This window comes from Bos indicus, chromosome 19, assembly GCF_029378745.1.
Source record: "Bos indicus isolate NIAB-ARS_2022 breed Sahiwal x Tharparkar chromosome 19, NIAB-ARS_B.indTharparkar_mat_pri_1.0, whole genome shotgun sequence".
Lineage (NCBI taxonomy): Eukaryota > Metazoa > Chordata > Mammalia > Artiodactyla > Bovidae > Bos > Bos indicus.
In genome coordinates, this window is record NC_091778.1 from 16062472 (window position 1) to 16081908 (window position 19437).

General features: G+C 41.7%; 1 protein-coding gene and 1 long non-coding RNA gene across 3 annotated transcripts in view; one reads left to right on the plus strand and one right to left on the minus strand.

Annotated features, from left to right (window-relative positions):
• On the minus strand, positions 1 to 10237 carry LOC109574363 (uncharacterized). 2 transcript variants are annotated; one of them, XR_011561922.1, is made up of 2 exons: positions 10084 to 10237; positions 1 to 250 (listed from the first exon to the last, which is right to left on the minus strand). It is a non-coding gene; the product is annotated as an uncharacterized lncRNA (long non-coding RNA). The 2 variants fall into 2 exon arrangements; XR_002183073.2 differs by lacking the exon at positions 10084 to 10237 and adding an exon at positions 7254 to 7398.
• Positions 5484 to 19437, plus strand: part of SLFN11 (schlafen family member 11) — a 24451-nt gene continuing 10497 nt past the window's right edge. Inside the window, exons 1-3 of the mRNA XM_019982360.2 lie at positions 5484 to 5634; positions 15727 to 16796; positions 17998 to 18126. Of these exons, the coding sequence (XP_019837919.2) occupies positions 15740 to 16796; positions 17998 to 18126 (1186 nt within the window). The 5' untranslated portion in view covers positions 5484 to 5634; positions 15727 to 15739. The remainder of the gene's footprint in view (positions 5635 to 15726; positions 16797 to 17997; positions 18127 to 19437) is intronic.

A 19437-nucleotide genomic window follows, 5' to 3' on the forward strand; every position in this document is an offset into this window, starting at 1 on the left:
TTGCTTTCATTTTTGTTTATTCATTTCCAGTGTTAGTCCATCGGCAGATATATTTCAGCAGAGTTGTAATCATAGTATACACTGCATTTTGCATCCTGTTGGGGTTCGTTGTTCTGGGGGTCTCTTTCCACTCTGCAGTCTCCCATTGAGACCTTGTCCACATTTACAGCCTAGGGAGGAGCAACTTCTGGTGTAGCAGAGTCTCTGATGTTCCAGTTGATTCCTTGGCCAAACCTGCCTGAATTTACCCCTATAAGAAGAAGAAGATGACGTAAAAAATATAGGAACTGTTCACCAGGACTTCCCTGGATAAGGATCCACCTACCAATGCAGGGGACATGGGTCCAGTCTTGGCCCAGGAAGATTTCTCAGGCCTCAAAGCAACTAAGCCCAAGCACCAGAACGACTGAAGCTTGTGCTAGAGCCTGTGCTCCACAATAGAGAAGACACAGCAATGAGAAGCCTGCACACTGCAAGGAAGAGTAGCCCCTACTCACCACAGCTAGAGAAAGCCCAGGGCAAATAAACGAACAAATATTTATTTTTCATTTCAATCCCAAAGAAAGGCAATGCAAAAAATGCTCAAACTACCGCACAATTGCACTCATCTTACATGCTAGTAAAGTAATGCTCAAAATTCTCCAAGCCAGGCTTCAGCAATACGTGAACCATGAACTTCCAGATGTTCAAGCTAGTTTTAAAAAAGGCAGAAGAACCAGAGATCAAATTGGCAACATCCGATGGATCATCGAAAAAGCAAGAAAGTTCCAGAAAAGCATCTATTTCTGCTTTATTGACTATGCCAAAGCCTTTGACTGTGTGGATCACAATAAACTGTGGAAAATTCTGAAAGAGATTGGAATACCAGACCACCTGACCTGCCTCTTGAGAAATCTGTATGCAGGTCAGGAAGCAACAGTTAGAACTGGACATGAAACAACAGACTGGTTCCAAATAGGAAAAGGAGTTCGTCAAGGCTGTATATTGTCACCCTGCTTATTTAACTTCTATGCAGAGTACATCATGAGAAACGCTGGGCTGGAAGAAACACCAGCTGGAATCAAGACTGCCGGGAGAAATATCAATAACCTCAGATATGCAGATAACACCACCCTTATGGCAGAAAGTGAAGAGGAACTAAAAAGCCTCTTGATGAAAGTGTAAGTGGAGAGTGAAAAAGTTGGCTTAAAGCTCAACATTAAGAAAACAAAGATCATGGCATCTGGTCCCATCACTTCATGGGAAATAGATGGGGAAACAGTGGAAACAGTGTCAGACTTTATTTTTTTGGGCTCCAAAATCACTGCAGATGGTAATTGCAGCCATGAAATTAAAAGACGCTTACTCCCTGGAAGGAAAGTTATGACCAACCTAGATAGCATATTGAAAAGCAGAGACATTACTTTGCCAACAAAGATCCATCTAGTCAAGGCTATGGTTTTTCCTGTGGTCATGTATGGATGTGAGAGTTGGACTGTGAAGAAGGCTGAGCGCCGAAGAATTGATGCTTTTGAACTGTGGTGTTGGAGAAGACTCTTGAGAGTCCCTTGGACTGCAAGGAAATCCAACCAGTCCAATCTAAAGGAGATCAGCCCTGGGATTTCTTTGGAGGGAATGATGCTAAAGCTGAAACTCCAGTACTTTGGCCAACTCATGCGAAGAGTTGACTCATTGGAAAAGACTCTGATGTTGGGTGGGATTGGGGGCAGGAGAAGAAGGGGACGACGGAGGATGAGATGTCTGGATGGCATCACTGACTCGATGGACGTGAGTCTGAGTGAACTCTGGGAGTTGGTGATGGACAGGGAGGCCTGGCGTGCTGGGATTCATGGGGTCGCAAAAAGTCAGACACAACTGAGCAACTGAACTGAACTGAACTGAACTGAAAATATCTTATTAAGTAAAGCAAAACCACGACAACAAAAAAAAAGCTCTTTCCCAAGCTCCATAAAATATGGAGGTGGGGGTGGAGGGTAGACATTCTAAGGAACTCAGAACAGAGGAACACGATTAGGACAGAAGCATTCTTCTTCCCTCTTTTCCTCACAGGTCACAGTGAGAAGCTGGCGCTGGGGCTTGTGCCTTCCCCGAAGGGTGGCTGTTGGCAGGCACACAACTCAAGAGGTCTGTAAAACAAACCTTTGTTGATCCAAAGATACCTAAAGTGTTGTCCAAACTTTCCCAAGAGGAATCACCTGATGTGGTTGTTAAAATTCCAGACCCTTGGTCCCTCTCAGTTCTAGGGAATTTGGAAATCATGTAGGAAACCTGTTGAATGCTGAAATGGGTGGAGACTGTGATTGGATTACAGGAAGAGCACTCACCCATTTCTTAAAGAGCTCCCCAGGAATGACCATTACGTCTATCAGACGGAGCTTTGAGGAGGTGCCCATGTACTCGTGTGGGTTTCGGAGCCAAATTCAACAAGGCTCAGGAACTCAAATGTGATTGGGCAGTTTAACTGCTCTTTCTTGTATGAAATGGAAATAACCATCATTATATCCATCTCTCAATGGCGGTTGTAAAGATTAGATGCTGTGTTCCATGTGTTTGGTACACAATCTAAGTGTCAACAAGCAGTAGCTATTAAACCACTAGTGAATTCTCAGTGCCTGGCCTATGATCCAGCACTGTTATTTAATCTTTCCGAAGCTTAGTTTCCTCCTAGGGAAGGGAAGTTGAGGAGTGGGAAATATCCCCCTCTACCTGTCTTGACTTATTTTAGCTGTAGATTAACGCAAGACAAATTAACAAGATAGGGACTTCCTTGGTGGTCCAGTGGCTAAGACTCTACCCTCCCAAGGCAGGGGTCCCATGTTCAAGCCCAGGTCAGGGAACTAAATCCCTCATGCGGCAACTAAGAGTTCACATCCTGTGACTAGAGATCCTGCGTGCCGGGACTTCTTTGGTGGCTCAGTGGTAAAGAATCTGCCTGTCAATGCAGGGGACAAGGGTTTGAGCCCTGATCCAGGAAGATCCCACATGCCATGGAACAACCATGCCCATGTGCTACAACTACTGAGCCTATGCTCTGCAACAAGAGAACCCGCTGCAATGAGAGGCCTGTATACAGTGACAAGAGCAGCCCCCGCTCACCACAACTAGAGAAAAGCCCAGGAAGCAACAAAGACCCAGCACAGCTGTTAAAAAAATAAAAGATCCTGCATGCCCAGCTAACACACTGCACAGTTAGATAAATAAATAAATATTTTTTAATTTAAAAAACAGGAAAAAATTAATTAATATACACAGAGGTCATAGAAATTCTACCCCTACGCCAGACCAAGTGACCAAAGCAGTCTGTTCATATAACATGCTTAGATACAGAATTATTTATGAAGATTTAAGAAAGGGGTTTGTGCTTGGGGTAGTAGACTCATGAGGGAAGAGAGTCTGTTTATTTGGCTTTCTTAGCCTTGAATTCCTTATCTGGTGATAAGAATACTCTCTATACTCCTGGCATAGGGGGATCCTTTCACATGGGTGATTTATTTTCTACTTTTTGGGGGAATGAAGGAGAGGTCAGAGTGTTATTGTTTTAATATCAATCTTTCCCTCACCAGCTCTTTCTGCAGTAACTTTAACTCAAAACAATCAGTATACCACTGTGGTATGTTATGGGGCAGCCTGCTCCAAGCCTCAACACAGAGGTACTATGAAATGCGGGCACAATGCTAAATCCTCTGTGAAAAGTGTTAGTTGCTCAGTTGTGTCCGACTCTTTGTGACCCCATGGACTGTAGCCCACCAGACTCCTCTGTTCATGGGATTCTCCAGGGCAAGAATACTGGAGTGGGTAGCCATTTCCTCCTCCAGGGGATCTTCCCGACCCAGGGATGGAACCTAAGTCTCCTGCATTGCAGGCAGATTCTTTACTGAGCCACCTAGCAAGCCCCTATGGCAGCTATTAAGACATCTCCTGGTCATTGCTGAGTTTTTCTCACTGGACACTTCTTAAGTATTTATTTTCATATTTTAATGATGTTTGCTGTTTCTGGGGTACTTGGTAGGTTGCATCCGTTTTTTACAATCTGATCAATACCTCCTCTGCCACATGTAGGCAATGTCATGAAGTGATAATGCTCACCATATTCAACCAGATTTGGTATCAACTGGCTTTGTGTGACAATCTATAACACTAGCAGTTTCTAGGACAATTCACCATCAATAGTGAGCCAAGAGATTGTGACAAGAGACAGGAAATACGGGAGTCCAGTAGTTCCTGAACCTTCCAGACCATAGAATTACCTGGGGATCTTAAAATTGCTTATTTAACTTATATGCAGAGTACATCATGAGAAACGCTGGGCTGGAAGAAGCACAAGCTGGAATCAAGATTGCTGGGAGAAATATCGATAACGTCAGATATGCAGATAATACCACCCTTATGGCAGAAAGTGAAGAGGAACTAAAAAGCTTCTTGATAAAAGTGAGAGAGGAGAGTGAAAAAGTTGGCTTAAAGCTCAACATTAAGAAAACAAAGATCATGGCATCTGGTCCCATCACTTCATGGGAAATAGATGGGGAAACAGTGGAAACAGTGTCAGACTTTATTTTTCTGGGCTCCAAAATCACTGCAGATGGTAATTGCAGCCATGAAATTAAAAGATGCTTACTCCCTGGAAGGAAAGTTATGACCAACCTAGATAGCATATTGAAAAGCAGAGACATTACTTTGCCAACAAAGGTCCGTCTAGTCAAGGCTATGGTTTTTCCTGTGGTCATGTATGGATGTGAGAGTTGGACTGTGAAGAAAGCTGAGCACTGAAGAATTGATGCTTTTGAACTGTGGTGCTGGAGAAGACTCTTGTGAGTCCCTTGGACTGCAAGGAGATCCAACCAGTCCATCCTAAAGGAGACCAGTCCTGGGTGTTCATTGGAAGGACTGATGCTGAAGCTGAAACTCCAGTACTTTGGCTACCTCATGCGAAGAGTTGGAGGTCCATGACTCAATGGACATGAGTCTGAGTGAACTTCGGGAGTTGGTGATGGACAGGGAGGCCTGGCATGCTGGGATTCATGGGGTCTCAAAGAGTTGCACAGGACTGAGCAACTGAACTGACTGACTATTTTATTCTCCATGAATCTGCTTTATTTTTTTTTTATTTCCCCCTCTTTCTTTTTAAAATAAAAAAAAATATTTTATTTGTAAATTGTTGGAATCTGCATTTTTTAAAAAAAATGTGCAGAAAGATTCTGATGAGCAGCCAAGATTGGGAACTAATTTTGTTGTAGTGTAGAACCTGATAGCTGAAATTTTTTTTTTTTTCCTTACTTCAAGGATGACTAACTTGAATATTTTTTTTGTTTTTTGTCTTTGGGAGCTGTGCCCAAGCTTGTGGGATTTTAGTTTCCAGACTAGGGATTAAACCTGTGTCCTCAGCAGGAAAAGTGCCAAGTCCCAACCGCTAGACTGCCAGGGAATTCCCCCTGGGTTTCCGTTTTTTTTTCTCCGCCCCCTACTCCCCCTGCACTTTAAATTCCGCCCCCATGTTTCAAATTCACCAATTGGGAAACTACCAAACCCTAAACCCTCATCATCCACCCCCAGGGAGGTCGGACACCAGGCCAGTGTGCTCATTTCTACTTCTGATCTCACTGTGCACTCCAGCCTGTTGTTTAACCTCCAGAGTCTGTAAGTAATCACTTTTAATTTTTTTTTCAAAGTTTCCTAATGATTATTGCTGAAGAACTACATTGGTTATTGAGATTGAGATGGTTATTTGTTATTGACTGAGATGGTCAGAGAACACTGGCTCATCACATCCTAAATTCAATTCCCTCTAGTGCCCAACACTTTTTCTGAATATTAGGAGTGATCGCTAAATTCATACTGTAACAATTTTTGCAATCTATAAAGATGGCTACCCAAAAGAAACCAAGAAAAGAATCTCAGGGGACTCTGATTTCCGTAAGCTATGGGGCAGGTTGTAGATCAATGTGGTAGATGGGAGAAACTTAATACAAAACTAACAGTATTAGTCAGTACAGGAAATCCAGCAACCATTTCAACTGGTTTCAACGGCAATTGTTGAGCTTATAGAGGCTACTAGAAAAATTAAGTAAGAAAGTCAACGAGGTGTACTGCCTAATTCTCTGTCTGGCTCTAGCACTGTTTTCTATTGCATTAAACATTTCTCAAGTAATACAGGCATATTGTACAAAATAACATTTCCTCCCTCCCTCTCCCTCTTCCTTTCCGATTCCATTCCCTAGGGTGAAATCCTTAATAACAGTTTGATGTGTATCCAACAGATTTTTCTGTAGCATTGCTCTCCTAGATGTTTAAAGTTTCAACGCAGAAGTAACGCACTTTTCACTTACTTATTAAAAAGACAAAGTCCTATTGACTGACAGCCAACAGTCAGTTGGCTCTCTTTCTTGAGGTTGGGAAGGCAGCCATAAAGAGTCAAATGCCATCTAAATAGTTTTTTGAGAAATAGAAACCTAAAAGACAGGAGCACATTTAACTTGGTTTCAGGAAATTGAAACTTTAAAATGGCGGGAACATTAAAATAGTGGAAACATTAAAATAGTGGGAACTTTAAAACGATGGGAACATTCTAGTTTCCTTTTTTAAGAAAATAAAAGCTGGGCATTTCTCCTGGGCTTGCTTTTGTGAAGCTGAGGATCCCTGAACAGGTCAGAACTCGGGTATTTTTCTCTTCAGCACCCCAACCCTGAGACTATCTAGAGAGACTGGAGCTATGCCTGTTCAACAGAAAAGATGGGCTGGAAAAAAGACCAAAGAATGCTAAGATAAAAATCCACCCTGTGGAACCCAAAGCCAGTGCTCTGTGATAACATAGAGGGATGGGAGGGGAGGGCTGTGGGAAGAGGGTATAAGAAGGAGGGGACATATGTATACCTATGGCTCATTCATGTTGGTGTATGGCAAAAACCATCACAATATTGTAAAGTAATTGTCCTACAATTAAAAAATGTATGTGTGTGTTAGTTGCTCAGTTGTGTCCAACTCTTTGTGACCCCATGGACTGTAGCCCACCAGGCTCCTTTGTCCGTGGGATTCTCCAGGCAAGAATACTGGAGTGGGTTGCCATTTCCTTCTCAAAAAAAAAAAAAAAAAAAAAACATATATATATATATACACACATATATAAATAAATTCACCCTGTGGCTAGAGACCCTTTCAGATCTACTTTAGACAAGACAGACTGTGGTGGACATGTTATGCCCACATTTTTCTTAAGTGAAATAGACAGTGAAGAGAACTGGTCCTTTAATGGGACTTACCTTCTTGCTCAGGCCAGGGATATGGGATGCAGGATTCCAGCCAGACACCCTGAGGTCTGAGACAGTGGTGGAGAGGATTGTGGGGTGGACAGATAACCAACTATCTGGAAGCAAACTCTCAGATACATCAGGGAGGAACTAGAGCTTTGGCGGGAAGGGGTGACTGTCAGGATTTAATTAATGTCAGGTACCCAATTGGTTGATCTCTATGAAAAGGGTTTTGTTTTTCATAATATACACGCACTTTTGTTTTCAGGAAAAACTTAAATACATTAACCCAGAAGCTCAGACCTCATTGGATTTTCCAGGTTATTTTTTGCAAGTGTGTAAAAAGTTTGATTATTTTGTTTACCAACATTTATCAAAAGCACTGGAAATTAACTTGCCCAGCTTTAACAAATTGCTTTTTCTTTTTGGAGATGGGCAACAAACGAATGTATGATTATGAATAATTCAGCAAGTGGATGTTTGAAAAATATTTGCCAATCTGTAATAGGAAAAAAGTCACCTGCGACAGTAGGTATATATTTTACTAGACATAGGCAACACCTACAGACGTTCTGAGTATTTCCTAGAAATCAGTTGCCACACTCATCTTTACAATATAAATATGCTTTTATCACTGTAGTCGTAGGTGATTTCTTCGAATTTATTTATTTAATTTTCGGCTGTGCTGTCAGGGCTTTCTCTAGTTGCAGCGGGTGGGTGCTACTCTTCTTGCAGTGCACAGGCTTCTCTGTGGTGGTGGCTTCTGTTTGGTGCACAGCATGGACTCTAGGGCACGCAGGCTTCAGGAGTTGTGAAACTGATCGGTGAAACATTTTAGGGGGGGCGCTGAAGAGCTCCCATACCAACTCTTTTAAGTTCTCAGTGCAGAGAAGAGTTCAGGGAGAGCAAAGTGGTACATAAGAAGTGATCTATTAGAATAGGCGCTTTGGAGGCTTAGAAGAGGGTGAGCAAGAAATGCCGTACCCTGAGAACTTACTGGGCTACAGTTTTATAATCAAAGGAAAAGTGGGGAAGGAGAGAAGACCTTCTCTGTCTTTCTTGAGTAGACGTCATATTTTTACCATTAGTTCCTTCTCCAGGTTGAGCAGGGGAGTTTTCTTGTCCCTGCGTGGTCAAGCTAGGTCTACAAATTCCTGGTTTTTCATGGGTGCAGAGAGAATGTCCTAGGGATCATTAATGTCCTGAACTCACTGGGCAGGATGTGGGTCTCCTGCCACGATTGTTTTATTGTTTGGGGGCATGTCCCCTGCTTCTCTTGCATGAGTTCACTGTTAAGCAAGCCTGCTTGGTTTTATGGTTAAACTCACCTGCTCTCTTGAGTAACCATTAACTTATGAGGCTCCCATATTCTTTTACTTACAATCCCCTAGTGGAACTGACCGGAGAAGGCAATGGCAACCCACTCCAATACTCTTGCCTGGAAAATCCCATGGGCGGAGGAGCCCGGTAGGCTGCAGTCCATGGGGTCGTTAAGAGTGGGACACAACTGAGCGACTTCACTTTCACTTTCCACTTTCACGCATTGGAGAAGGAAAAGGCAACCCACTCCAGTATTCTTGCCTGGAGAATCCCAGGGACGGGGAGCCTGGTGGGCTGCCATCTATGGGGTCGCACAGAGTCGGACACGACTGAAGCGACTTGGCAGCAGCAGTGGAACTGGCTATTTAATCACCTATTTTGTCCCTTCATTCTGTCCCTATCTGTTGCAGTGTGGGCTCCATAGTTGCACCTCCCGGGTTCTAGAACATAGTCTCAGTAGTTCTGGCACATGGGTTTAGTTGCTCTGCGGCACGGGCGAACTTTCTGCATCAGGGATTTAACCCGTGTCTTCTGCACTGGCTGGCAGATTCTTTACCACTGAGCCATGAGGGAAGCCCTAAAAATGATTTTTTTAGACCCAAATTAAATAAGAACAAATTACCAGAGACTATGCCTACAGTACTGACATGAAGGAAAGAAATAAGTCAAAGGAGGTAACTGAATCATGAACAGGATGTGGGCTTTATGGTTATCTGGTTTGAGTCTTGCCCTGTGAAATACAAGATATCATAATGCCTGGGGCAGTTCTGTCTGAGGTTGTGGGTCTCCTCTCTCTAGGGTCTGTTTTGTTTTGTGAGTGGCAATTTTCTCAGCCCCGGGTGCTCACAACCTTCCCCATTCCATTCTTCCCCTGGGGCCCACATGCAGAGGCTCTACTTCCCTTCTTAGACTATCATTTCCAAATCTACACACACACACACAAACGCGCGCGCGCGCGCGCGCGCGCGCGCGCATGCGCACTCGAAGAACACGTAGAGTGGTGAGGAGGGAGGGTGGAAGAGCTGAAACCAGTGCTAAAAAAGGGGGATGGTCTGCAGCGGGCTAGCTCTGTTCAGTCCTTTGTTCTGTGAGCGGGCCTGGCGGTGTCTTAGGTTAGGGCTTTTAGCGTGGTAGCTATCCCACAGTCTGGTGTGCTAGCCCGAGTTAGTTCCCTCAGAAAGGAATGCCTTGGGGCATTCAGGCCGGGTCCCTACTCTAAGCCATGCAGCCCGCGCCTCCCTGCCCAGCCCCCGCTTGCTAATGGCGGGTGCAGGCGTCTGCGCTGCTTCTCCGCTGGGGGAGTTACAGTTGGGCATGTACTCTGTGGGTTTTAGTTATTTATTTATTTTTCCTCCCACTTATGTTGCCCTCTGTGGTTCCAAGGCTCGCCACAGACTTCGGCAGTGAGAGTGTTTCCTGGTGTTTGGAAACTTCTCTCTTTTTAAGACTCCCTTCCTGAGACTCCGTCCCTACCTCTTTTGTCTCTCTCTTTTTTTTTTTTGTCTTTTATATTTTTTCCTACCTCCTTTCGAAGACACTGGGCTGCTTTTCTGGGTGCCTGATGTCCTCTGCCGGCATTCAGAAGTTGTTTTGTGGCATTTACTCAGCGTTTAAATGTTCTTTCGATGAATTTGTGCGGGAGAAAGTGGTCTCCCCATCCTATTCCTCTGCCATCTTAGGACCGCCCCCCTGCAACTTGATTTTTTAAACTCTGTATTTTGTTTCTGATATCTATGTCACTGTGTTTTAGTTTATTCTCTTAAAGTGGTTCACAACATCCTTTTCAGTAAATATTACCATGTTTTATTTCCTTATTCTATTATTGATAGGCTACTTCCAAAACTGGGTGTTACAAATAGTGCTTAAAAAAAAGACTGTTCTTATCTCCTTACATGCATTGTTTACCCATTCATCAGTTGAAAAACATCTTGGTTGCTTCCAAATTTTTGTTATCATGAGCAAAGCTACTATGAACATTCATGTGCAGGTTTTTGAGGACAGGTACTCAACTCTTTGGAGAAGGCAATGGCACCCCACTCCAGCACTCTTGCCTGGAAAATCCCATGGATGGAGGAACCTGGTAGGCTGCCGTCTATGGGGTCGCACAGAGTCGGCCACGACTGACGAGACTTAGCAGAAGCAGCAGCACTCAACTCTTTTGGGTATTGGAAGCATGGAGTCTTAACCACCACTGAACTTCATAGAAATCCATGGCTCACAGCAAAATTGAGAGGAAAGCACAGAGATCTCCCATATATCCCTTGCCCCTACACTGGCATTACCTTCCTATCATCAACACCCACCCTCCACCTACCCACCCAGCAACACAGTGGTACATTTGTTACGATTGATGAACTTACACTGAAAGATCATGATCACTCAAAGTCCATAGCTTACTTTATGGTTCACGCTTGGTGTACATTCCACAGTTTGGACAAATGTATAATGACATGACATGCAACCACAACTACACTGTTATACAGAGTATTCCCACTGCCTCAAAAATCCTCTGTTCTCCACCTGTTTATCCTTCCCTTCCCACAACTCCTGACAACCACCGATCTTTTCACTGTCCCCACAGTTTTGCCTTTTCCAGAATGTCATATAGTTAAAATCATACAGTCCTTTCACATTGTCCTCTGTCACTTTGTAATATGCATTTAAATTTCCTTTTTGTCTTTCCTGACTTGATGGCTCATTTCTTTTTAGTGTAGATAATATACCACTGTCTGGGTGTACTGCAGTTTGTTGACTGCTTCTAAGCTTGGGAAGTTATGAATAAAGCTGCTAAAAACATGTTACTCCCTGTTTTAATCTAGGTTGAGACGCAATTTGTCATAAACTCACAGTGAGTGGCTAGTTTTGGTTTCTATCTTTTGGGTTAGGGAGGAAGAAAAATAGTTCAAATAATGGACTTGAGTTTCCATCAAATACCAGGTCCTTCAGTTTATTTCTAAATATCTCTCAACTCTGTTTATTTCTCTTCATATCCACAGTCACTGGTGGTACACACCACCATCTTTTCTCATTGGACTATTGAAATAGCATCCCCAAAGTTCTCTTCCACAACTACTCTAGTCTCTTCCAATTCATTCTCCACACTGAAGCTAGAAGGAACTTTGTAAAAAAAAAAAAGTATATATATAATACACACACACACACACACACACACACACACACACACACACACACTACATCTGATGCTATGCCTTCCTGCTTAAAATCCTCCAGTGGCTTCCCATTACCTTCAGGATAAAGTCTGAATCCTTAAAGGGGCCTCCCTGCCAGCCAATGTACAGGTGACTCTTGATCACCTTTCCAGCCTCTTTTCCTCCCGCTTTGTCTCTCCATCTCAGTGTTTCAGACAGTCTGTCCTTTGAACCTGACATATTCCTTCCTACTTCCTTCTGGAAAGTTTTTTCCACCCTTCTTCACCTATTAACTCTTTACCTCATTTACATTCTTCAGATCTTAATTCAAAATGTTCCTTTTTCTAGAAAGCCTTCTCTAAACCCATCCCCCTTCCCAATGCCATATAAGGACAGTTGCCATTCTAAGCATCCCCGGCATTCTGAGTTATCACTTATCTAGCAGTGAGCTTCCGTAAGCAACGAGCATCTTGAGGGCAGGGACCAGGTTTGTTTTGTTCACCACTGTCTACTCTGGATTTAGCACAGTGATTGGCAAATAATAGATGTCCACTAAACAGCTGTTAAGTAAATGCGGTATTGCTTATTATTAAGAATTGGGAGCAAGAGAAATGTTTAACGATAGAGAACAGTCCAGTTCATTAATACGTACTTGATGAAAAGTTCTATTGTCTTTAAAACATATAATTAGAAATATAATGACTTCAAAGGTTTACAGAAGTGTTAATGATAAAAGCAGAATGCAAAACTCTTAATCTGATGCTTACAATCTGTTTTAAAAAATCTGTAATATTATTAAGATCATAAGAGATAAAGGAAAAATAGGTGAAAGAATTATTGAGTGTCATAATGTTGTTCATGAAATATATGACAATACTGAATTTTGTAGCAGGCCATAGTTTTTCATGTGTCAAACACTTTATATCTAATAATGTAGAAATTATATGATTTTGAAGTTTACAAAAGCTCACCAGTAAACACAATGGAGCCAGGCACTTAAAAATTTTCCTTGTTATAACTGCCCTGATGCTTTTGTTCTGCTATTGATGTATCTGAGCCCTCAACTTTTAAATCAAACCAATTTTGCTTTTCTGCCTATTTAAGAAGAAATCTACCAGACATTTCCCTTTATTGATTTTCTTTCAGGTCTTAAAGGAAGAAGAAAGTATTAGGAGTTCTCAAGCTTTCTATGCCATATAAAATAATCCAGACTTACTAGATAATAAAAGGCAGTTGCTGATATGATATCAGTTGCTGATATTAGTAGGCTTCCCAGGTGTCTCAGTGGTGACGAACCTGCCTGCCAATGCAGGAGACGCGGGTTCAATTCCCTGAGTTTGGAAGATCCCCTGGAATAGGACATGGCAACCCACTCCAGTATTCTTGCCTGGAAAATTCCATGGACAGAGGAGCCTGGCTGCAGTCTATGGGGTCACAAAGAATTGGACACGACTGAGCACACACGCAAACACAATACTTGAGAGCAAATATCCATATGTAAACATTTGTCCAAATGTTTCCAATAGCATTTTGCATAAATAACCTGACAAGAACACCTTAAAGGTTATAAGATATAGAATAAGATATTTATAAATATAAAATATATCACAAGGAACATATCAGACAAATAAGTAAGATTGTGAATGACCTGGCCTGCCAATAATTTACTGCTCAGAATTCTGTTTCCTTGCCACACCTCTATCAACAACCCTTCTATTTGTTCAGAGCTCTTTTTAAATAATAAAGATGCTAGGAGCTTGGGATTAACATACACACACTACTATATGTAAAATAGATAATTGACAAGCACCTATTGTTTAGCACAGGGAACTCTACTCAATATTCTGTAATACCTTATATGGGAAAAGAATCTGAAAAAGAATGATATCTGTATATGTATAAGTGAGTGACTTTGCTGTACACCTGAAACTTACCCAACATTGTAAATAAACTATACTTCAATAAAGTTTAAAATAAATAAACAAGATGCTAGTGGTTTATCTAAAAAACAAAAATCAAACAAGCAAAAAGCAAAACAAATAAAAAAATAACTCTCAATCTTGTTAATTAATCAGATAATTGCTTTTTCATTTTCCAACTTTCTTCTGCCTGTCCATCTGTTATTCCTGTTCTTTTGTGACCTGGTTCTTTTTCCTAAATTCTTTAAATGTTGATGCAAATCATTTTATTTAAATTCTCTCTCTTACCGTAACAGACATTTAGGGCTACGGATTTTTCTCCACATACCATTTAAACCACATCATGGTAATTTGATGGATCCTAAACCATAAATCTCCAATAGTCATACTCTTTGTGTCTTTCACAGCAGTTAGTGTGCTCTTGGTGAGTGCCCATTAAATGTTTCCTGTGCTAAAAAAATTAATAAATGAAATATTTCAATGTCATGCTTCAGTATATAATCAAGCAAAAGAAAAAAAAATTACTGTCTAGGTTGTAACACAACCCTGAGTCTTAAGAGCTCTCTCCTCACTATGGTAGTGTTGAGTTTTGTTGATTTGCTCAATCACTCCCAAATACAAGTTTTTTGGCATCATAAAGTCTTAGAATCCATTATCTTTCTTTCCCCCCATTTCTCAGGTCCACCCTCTGCCCTGGCCATCTCTGTTTTGTTAGAATGCATAGTCCAAAAGTTCAACTACTTTGTTACTCCAAATTCATACGCCTTGCTGCTGCTGCTGCTAAGTCGCTTCAGTCGTGTCCGACTCTGTGCGACCCCATAGACGGCAGCCCACCAGGCTCCCCGATCTGTGGGGTTCTCCAGGCAAGAACACTGGAGTGGGTTGCCATTTCCTTCTCCAATGCATGAAAGTGAAAAGTGAAAGTGAAGTTGCTCAGTCGTGTCCGACCCTTTAGCATGGACTGCAGCCTACCAGGCTCCTCCATTCATGGGATTTTCCAGGCAAGAGTACTGGAGTGGGGTGCCATTGCTTTCAGATGCCCTACTCACCTTTAAAAAATTTTGGAGGTAAAAGTTTTCTTTTTTATGTCATGAATAATTTCAAATTTACAGGAAAAAAATAGAGAACAATATAATGAACACCAGTTTGCCCACCACCCAGCTAATGGATGAAATCAATTTTAAAACTTATTTAGACACTTTTCAAATATACACAGAGGTAGAGAGAAGGCGAGAATAGGAGAGTGAATCTCCATTTATCAATCACCCACCTTCAATAATCATTGATTTTTTTTTTTTTGCTAATAAGTGGTACTGCTAACCACTCAATTGCCCAAGCCAAAAATCCAGTTACTAAATTTTAATCCTTTCTCCTGATCTCTAGCTGGTCAATACAGAGCCATGTTAACTTTTATCAATATTTTCTAAATGTCTCTCAGAAATATTCACACTTCTTCATTCTCATGGCCCCTACCTACTGTGGCGCAGGCTACCATCATCTCTCTCTCTCACTCAGGTTACTGCAAAACCGTCCCTACTGGTTTACTCCTCTCTAATTAGTTCTCCACCTGTAAATAATGTGCCCTCTGCTCTTAAAAATTAATCATGCAATAAAATTTACTTTTGGGGTGTGCAGTTCTATGATTTCTAGCACATGGATTCATGTAATTACAACCACAATCAGGATACAGAACAGTTTTCTCACCCCAGCAAACCCCACTGTGTTATCCCTTGTAGTTACCACTTCCCTCCCCATAACCCTTGGCGACTATGGATCCGTTCCTCAGTAATGTGTCTTTTACAATGTCTGTGTGCTCATGTCACTCCCTTCCTCAAAAGGCTTCTTGGGCTTTCTACTGTTGTAAGCCCTTTTCCGACTCTCAAGTCTCCTCTCACCACTTCTCATCTCCCATTCTCTGTCACTCTTTTTTTTTTTCAGCTCAGTGTAAACTTTAAAAAAGTTTTATTTTATTGAAGTATAGATGCTTCACAAAGTGATTCTGTTATACATACTTTACAATAAATTAATAAATGCATTTTTGTGTGCTATGCAATCTACTGCTTCACCAACATGAGATATGTGTTTTCATGGTTTCAGTCGCAGAATAAACATGGAGAAACATTATTCACGTTTGGCGGTAGATTCATCTTACCCAGACTTGGTCATCAATGTAGGAAAAGTAACTCTTGGTGAAAGTAACAGAAAAAAGCTGCAGAAAGTTCAGAGAGAGAAAGAGAAGGTGAAAGTGATCCAGGCTGCATGTGCTTTATTAAACTCAGGAGGAGGAGTGATTCAACTGGAAATGGCAAACAACGATGACAATCTCGTGGAGATGGGACTGGATTTAGAAGAAGCTTTGAGAACACTTATTCTGTTTTCAAATCTGCAAGCTTTCTTCGAGACAAAGCAACAAGGGAGTTGTTACTACATTTTTGTGAAGTCTTGGAGCAGCGACACTTTGCTTGAAAACGTTTTTGTTAAGCCCCGCATTTGTAGCCTGAGTTCTTCGTTATACTGTAGATCCGGCACTTCTGTGTATCTCATGGATTCAAGAAAGGCATTCCATTTCCTGAAAACCAAGAAAACAAATGCAAAAATCTCAGGGAAAGAACCTGTTGGTGAAATTTCCAAGGTTATACATCCAGACCTCCATGACGTGGATCCTACTTACTGTGTTTTTCAAAAAGACCATTTTGAACGTGGTGAAGTCATGCCTTTTCCCGAGTCTCAATTAATAGAGTTTAAGCAGTTCGCTACAAAACACATTGAACAATATATGAAAGACACGATTCTAGAGTATATCCCTGCATTTGCAAACACTGAAGGAGGCTATCTTGTTATTGGTGTGGATGATAAAAGTAGGGAAGTTCTGGGCTGTGCTAAAGAAAATGTTGACCGTGACTCTTTGAAAAAGAAAATAGAAGAAACAATACAAAAATTATCTTGTGTCCATTTTTGCCAATCTCGATGCCAGATAGATTTCACAGTCAAAATCTTGGATGTGTTAGCCGAGGGAGAGCTATATGGCTATGCATGTGTAATTGGAGTGAAGCGATTCTGTGGTGCAGTATTCTCGGGCGTTCCCAGTTCCTGGATGGTGAATGGTAAGGATGTTTGCAGCCTGACAACTAAGGAATGGCTAAGCATGATGATGGATACAGATCCAGGTAAGATGGAAAAAACTCCCTTCCTGTCTTTACTGCCTCTTCAGAAACTCCAATTAAACATATTTGCCATGGCTTTGACTTCTCACATCCATTAAACTCTGTTTTTTTTTTAATCTTCAAGTATCCTACTTTCCAAACAGGAGAAAATTTGGCTGGGTGATGACAAGCCTGAGTCCAGTGTCTTATAATGGGCAATTTCCCACATCAGATGAAAAGAAAATTTGGGGGGGATGATTGCCTTGCAGTGGTGTATTGGAACTGACTTTTGGCTGTTTATCAAGATTTATTAAATTTGCAGGATTGTTGTGAGCCAGTTGTTAAACAGTTATTAAAAATCAAGTTATACAAACAAAAATCAAGTTATACAGTTCCATAAATTATATTTAAAACAAATGTAGTAAATAAAAAACCCAATTACTTATAATACTACATTTTAAGATGATGTGTGCGAGGTTACTTACATCTATTGTATCTGCATAATGCTGCTACTGCTGCTGCTAAGTCGCTTCAGTCGTGTCCAACTCTGTGCGACCCCATAGACGGCAGCCCACCAGGCTCCCCCGTCCCTGGGATTCTCCAGGCAAGAACCCTGGAGTGGGTTGCCATTTCCTTCTCCAATGCAGGAAAGTGAAAAGTGAAAGTGAAGTCGCTCAGTCATGTCCGACTCTTAGCGACCCCATGGACTTCAGCCTACCAGGCTCCTCTGTCCATGGGATTTTCCAGGCAAGAATACTGGAGTGGGTTGCCATTGCCTTCTCCATCTGCATGATGGAACTACTCTAAAATGATATGTTATGATGCATGTCTCCCTGACTCTCCATTTAGTGACATCATATTGGTAGCTTAAAATTGTCCATGGTGGGAATATTTACACCACAGAAAAGTGTACTAAAAGAATGTGCTCTATACCATAGAAGAAATAAAAACAAAATGCTATTGAGATACAGAGAGTGGTGACTTACATTGAATGGAAACACATTCAAACTTCCAGATAACATCTCTCTTATGATGGATTTGGCAACTTTCATATGTGATAAAGGCACTTGTCCATACAGGGTGAATGGGGTGTTATCTTGCTATTATGTCTCAAGTCATGCCTAGAGAGCCATACAATACACCCACTCATATAAAGTCTTTTTCAGTGGTGAAGAGATGAACTAACATGTCAGAATAACATGAATTTCTTTTCTTTTTTGTTAAGATCTTACACAGCTGTGCAAAGACTTTGAATCTCAGCTGAGTCTGTCTAACAGCCCTCCTCAGAGCAGACCAGTGTACTCCAAGAAAGGTCTGGAACATAAGAAGGATCTCCAACAACTCTTATTTCCAGGTAGCAACAATGGTTTGCCTACTTGACACCAGCCAGTTTCTGTGTTAGTAGAAGGGAGATAAACTGTTATGTTTGTTATTTAAAGTCCGGAAAGTACACTCTGCAAAGCCTGTGTGTACAAGGTAATAGTGCTACAAACATACTGATGATAAGTAGTTTAGAAATGAACCCTCCCTGACCTCAGTCACTGAGGCAGTATCACGTATAGAATCCAGGAACATTATTGCCCTTAAAGACCTTTTCGTCTTGTTCTTAAATAAGACTGATCATCAGTATTTCTGGTTATTTTTAAAAGTACAGATACCTGGCTCCACACTCCAGACTTCATAAATTAAAATATCTGAAGATAGAACCTTGTAATGTTCATTTTTGCAAGCTACTCACAGTATTCTGACCCTCATTCATATTGAGAACTTTTGATCTAGTTGAATTAGAGGCACACATTGAACTAAGAGCAAAAAAACTGCCCTCCTCTACCGAATTTACCAGAGGAGTGCCAGCTATGAATATGAAGATATAAGATTTACATCAAGATGGAACACAAAACAAATACAATGAAGATCAACTACAACATGCATAAACATGTTTGGGTTTGCTGCTGCTGCTGTTAAGTCACTTCAGTTGTGTCTGACTCTGTGTGACCCCATAGACGGCTCCCCGTTCCCTGGGATTCTCCAGGCAAGAACACTGGAGTGGGTTGCCATTTCCTTCTCCAATGCATGAAAGTGGAAAGTCAAAGTGAAGTCGCTCAGTCGTGTCCGACTCTTAGTGACCCCATGGACTGCAGCCTACCAGGCTCCTCCGTCCATGGGAGTTTCCAGGCAAATGTTTGGGTTTGCTAAGTCACTTCAGTCGTGTCCGACTCTATGCGACCCCATAGACGGCAGCCCACCAGGCTCCCCGGTCCCTAGGATTCTCCAGGCAAGAACACTGGAGTGGGTTGCCGTTTTGTTTGGGTTTAGAACAGCACAAAATTGTGCTTCAGGACCAAGGATAGCATCTGTCCTCATTCCTCGCTCCCAATATGTTAGGCTTTACCTGCAAGTCCATTGCTGTCCTCTTTCTATACTTCTGGAGAGCAAAAACCACTGGATCAGCTATATGCAGTAAGGTAATGGCTTATCTGGCATTAGAATCTGATACATAAATGTCCTTTTGTTGTTGTTTAGTCGCTAAGTTGTGTCCAACTTTTTTGCCACCCCATGGACAGTAGCCTGCCAGGCTCCTCTGTCCATGGGATTCTCCAGGCAAGAATACTAGAGTGGGTTGTCATTTCCTCTTCCAGGGAATCTTCCTGACCCAGGGATTGAA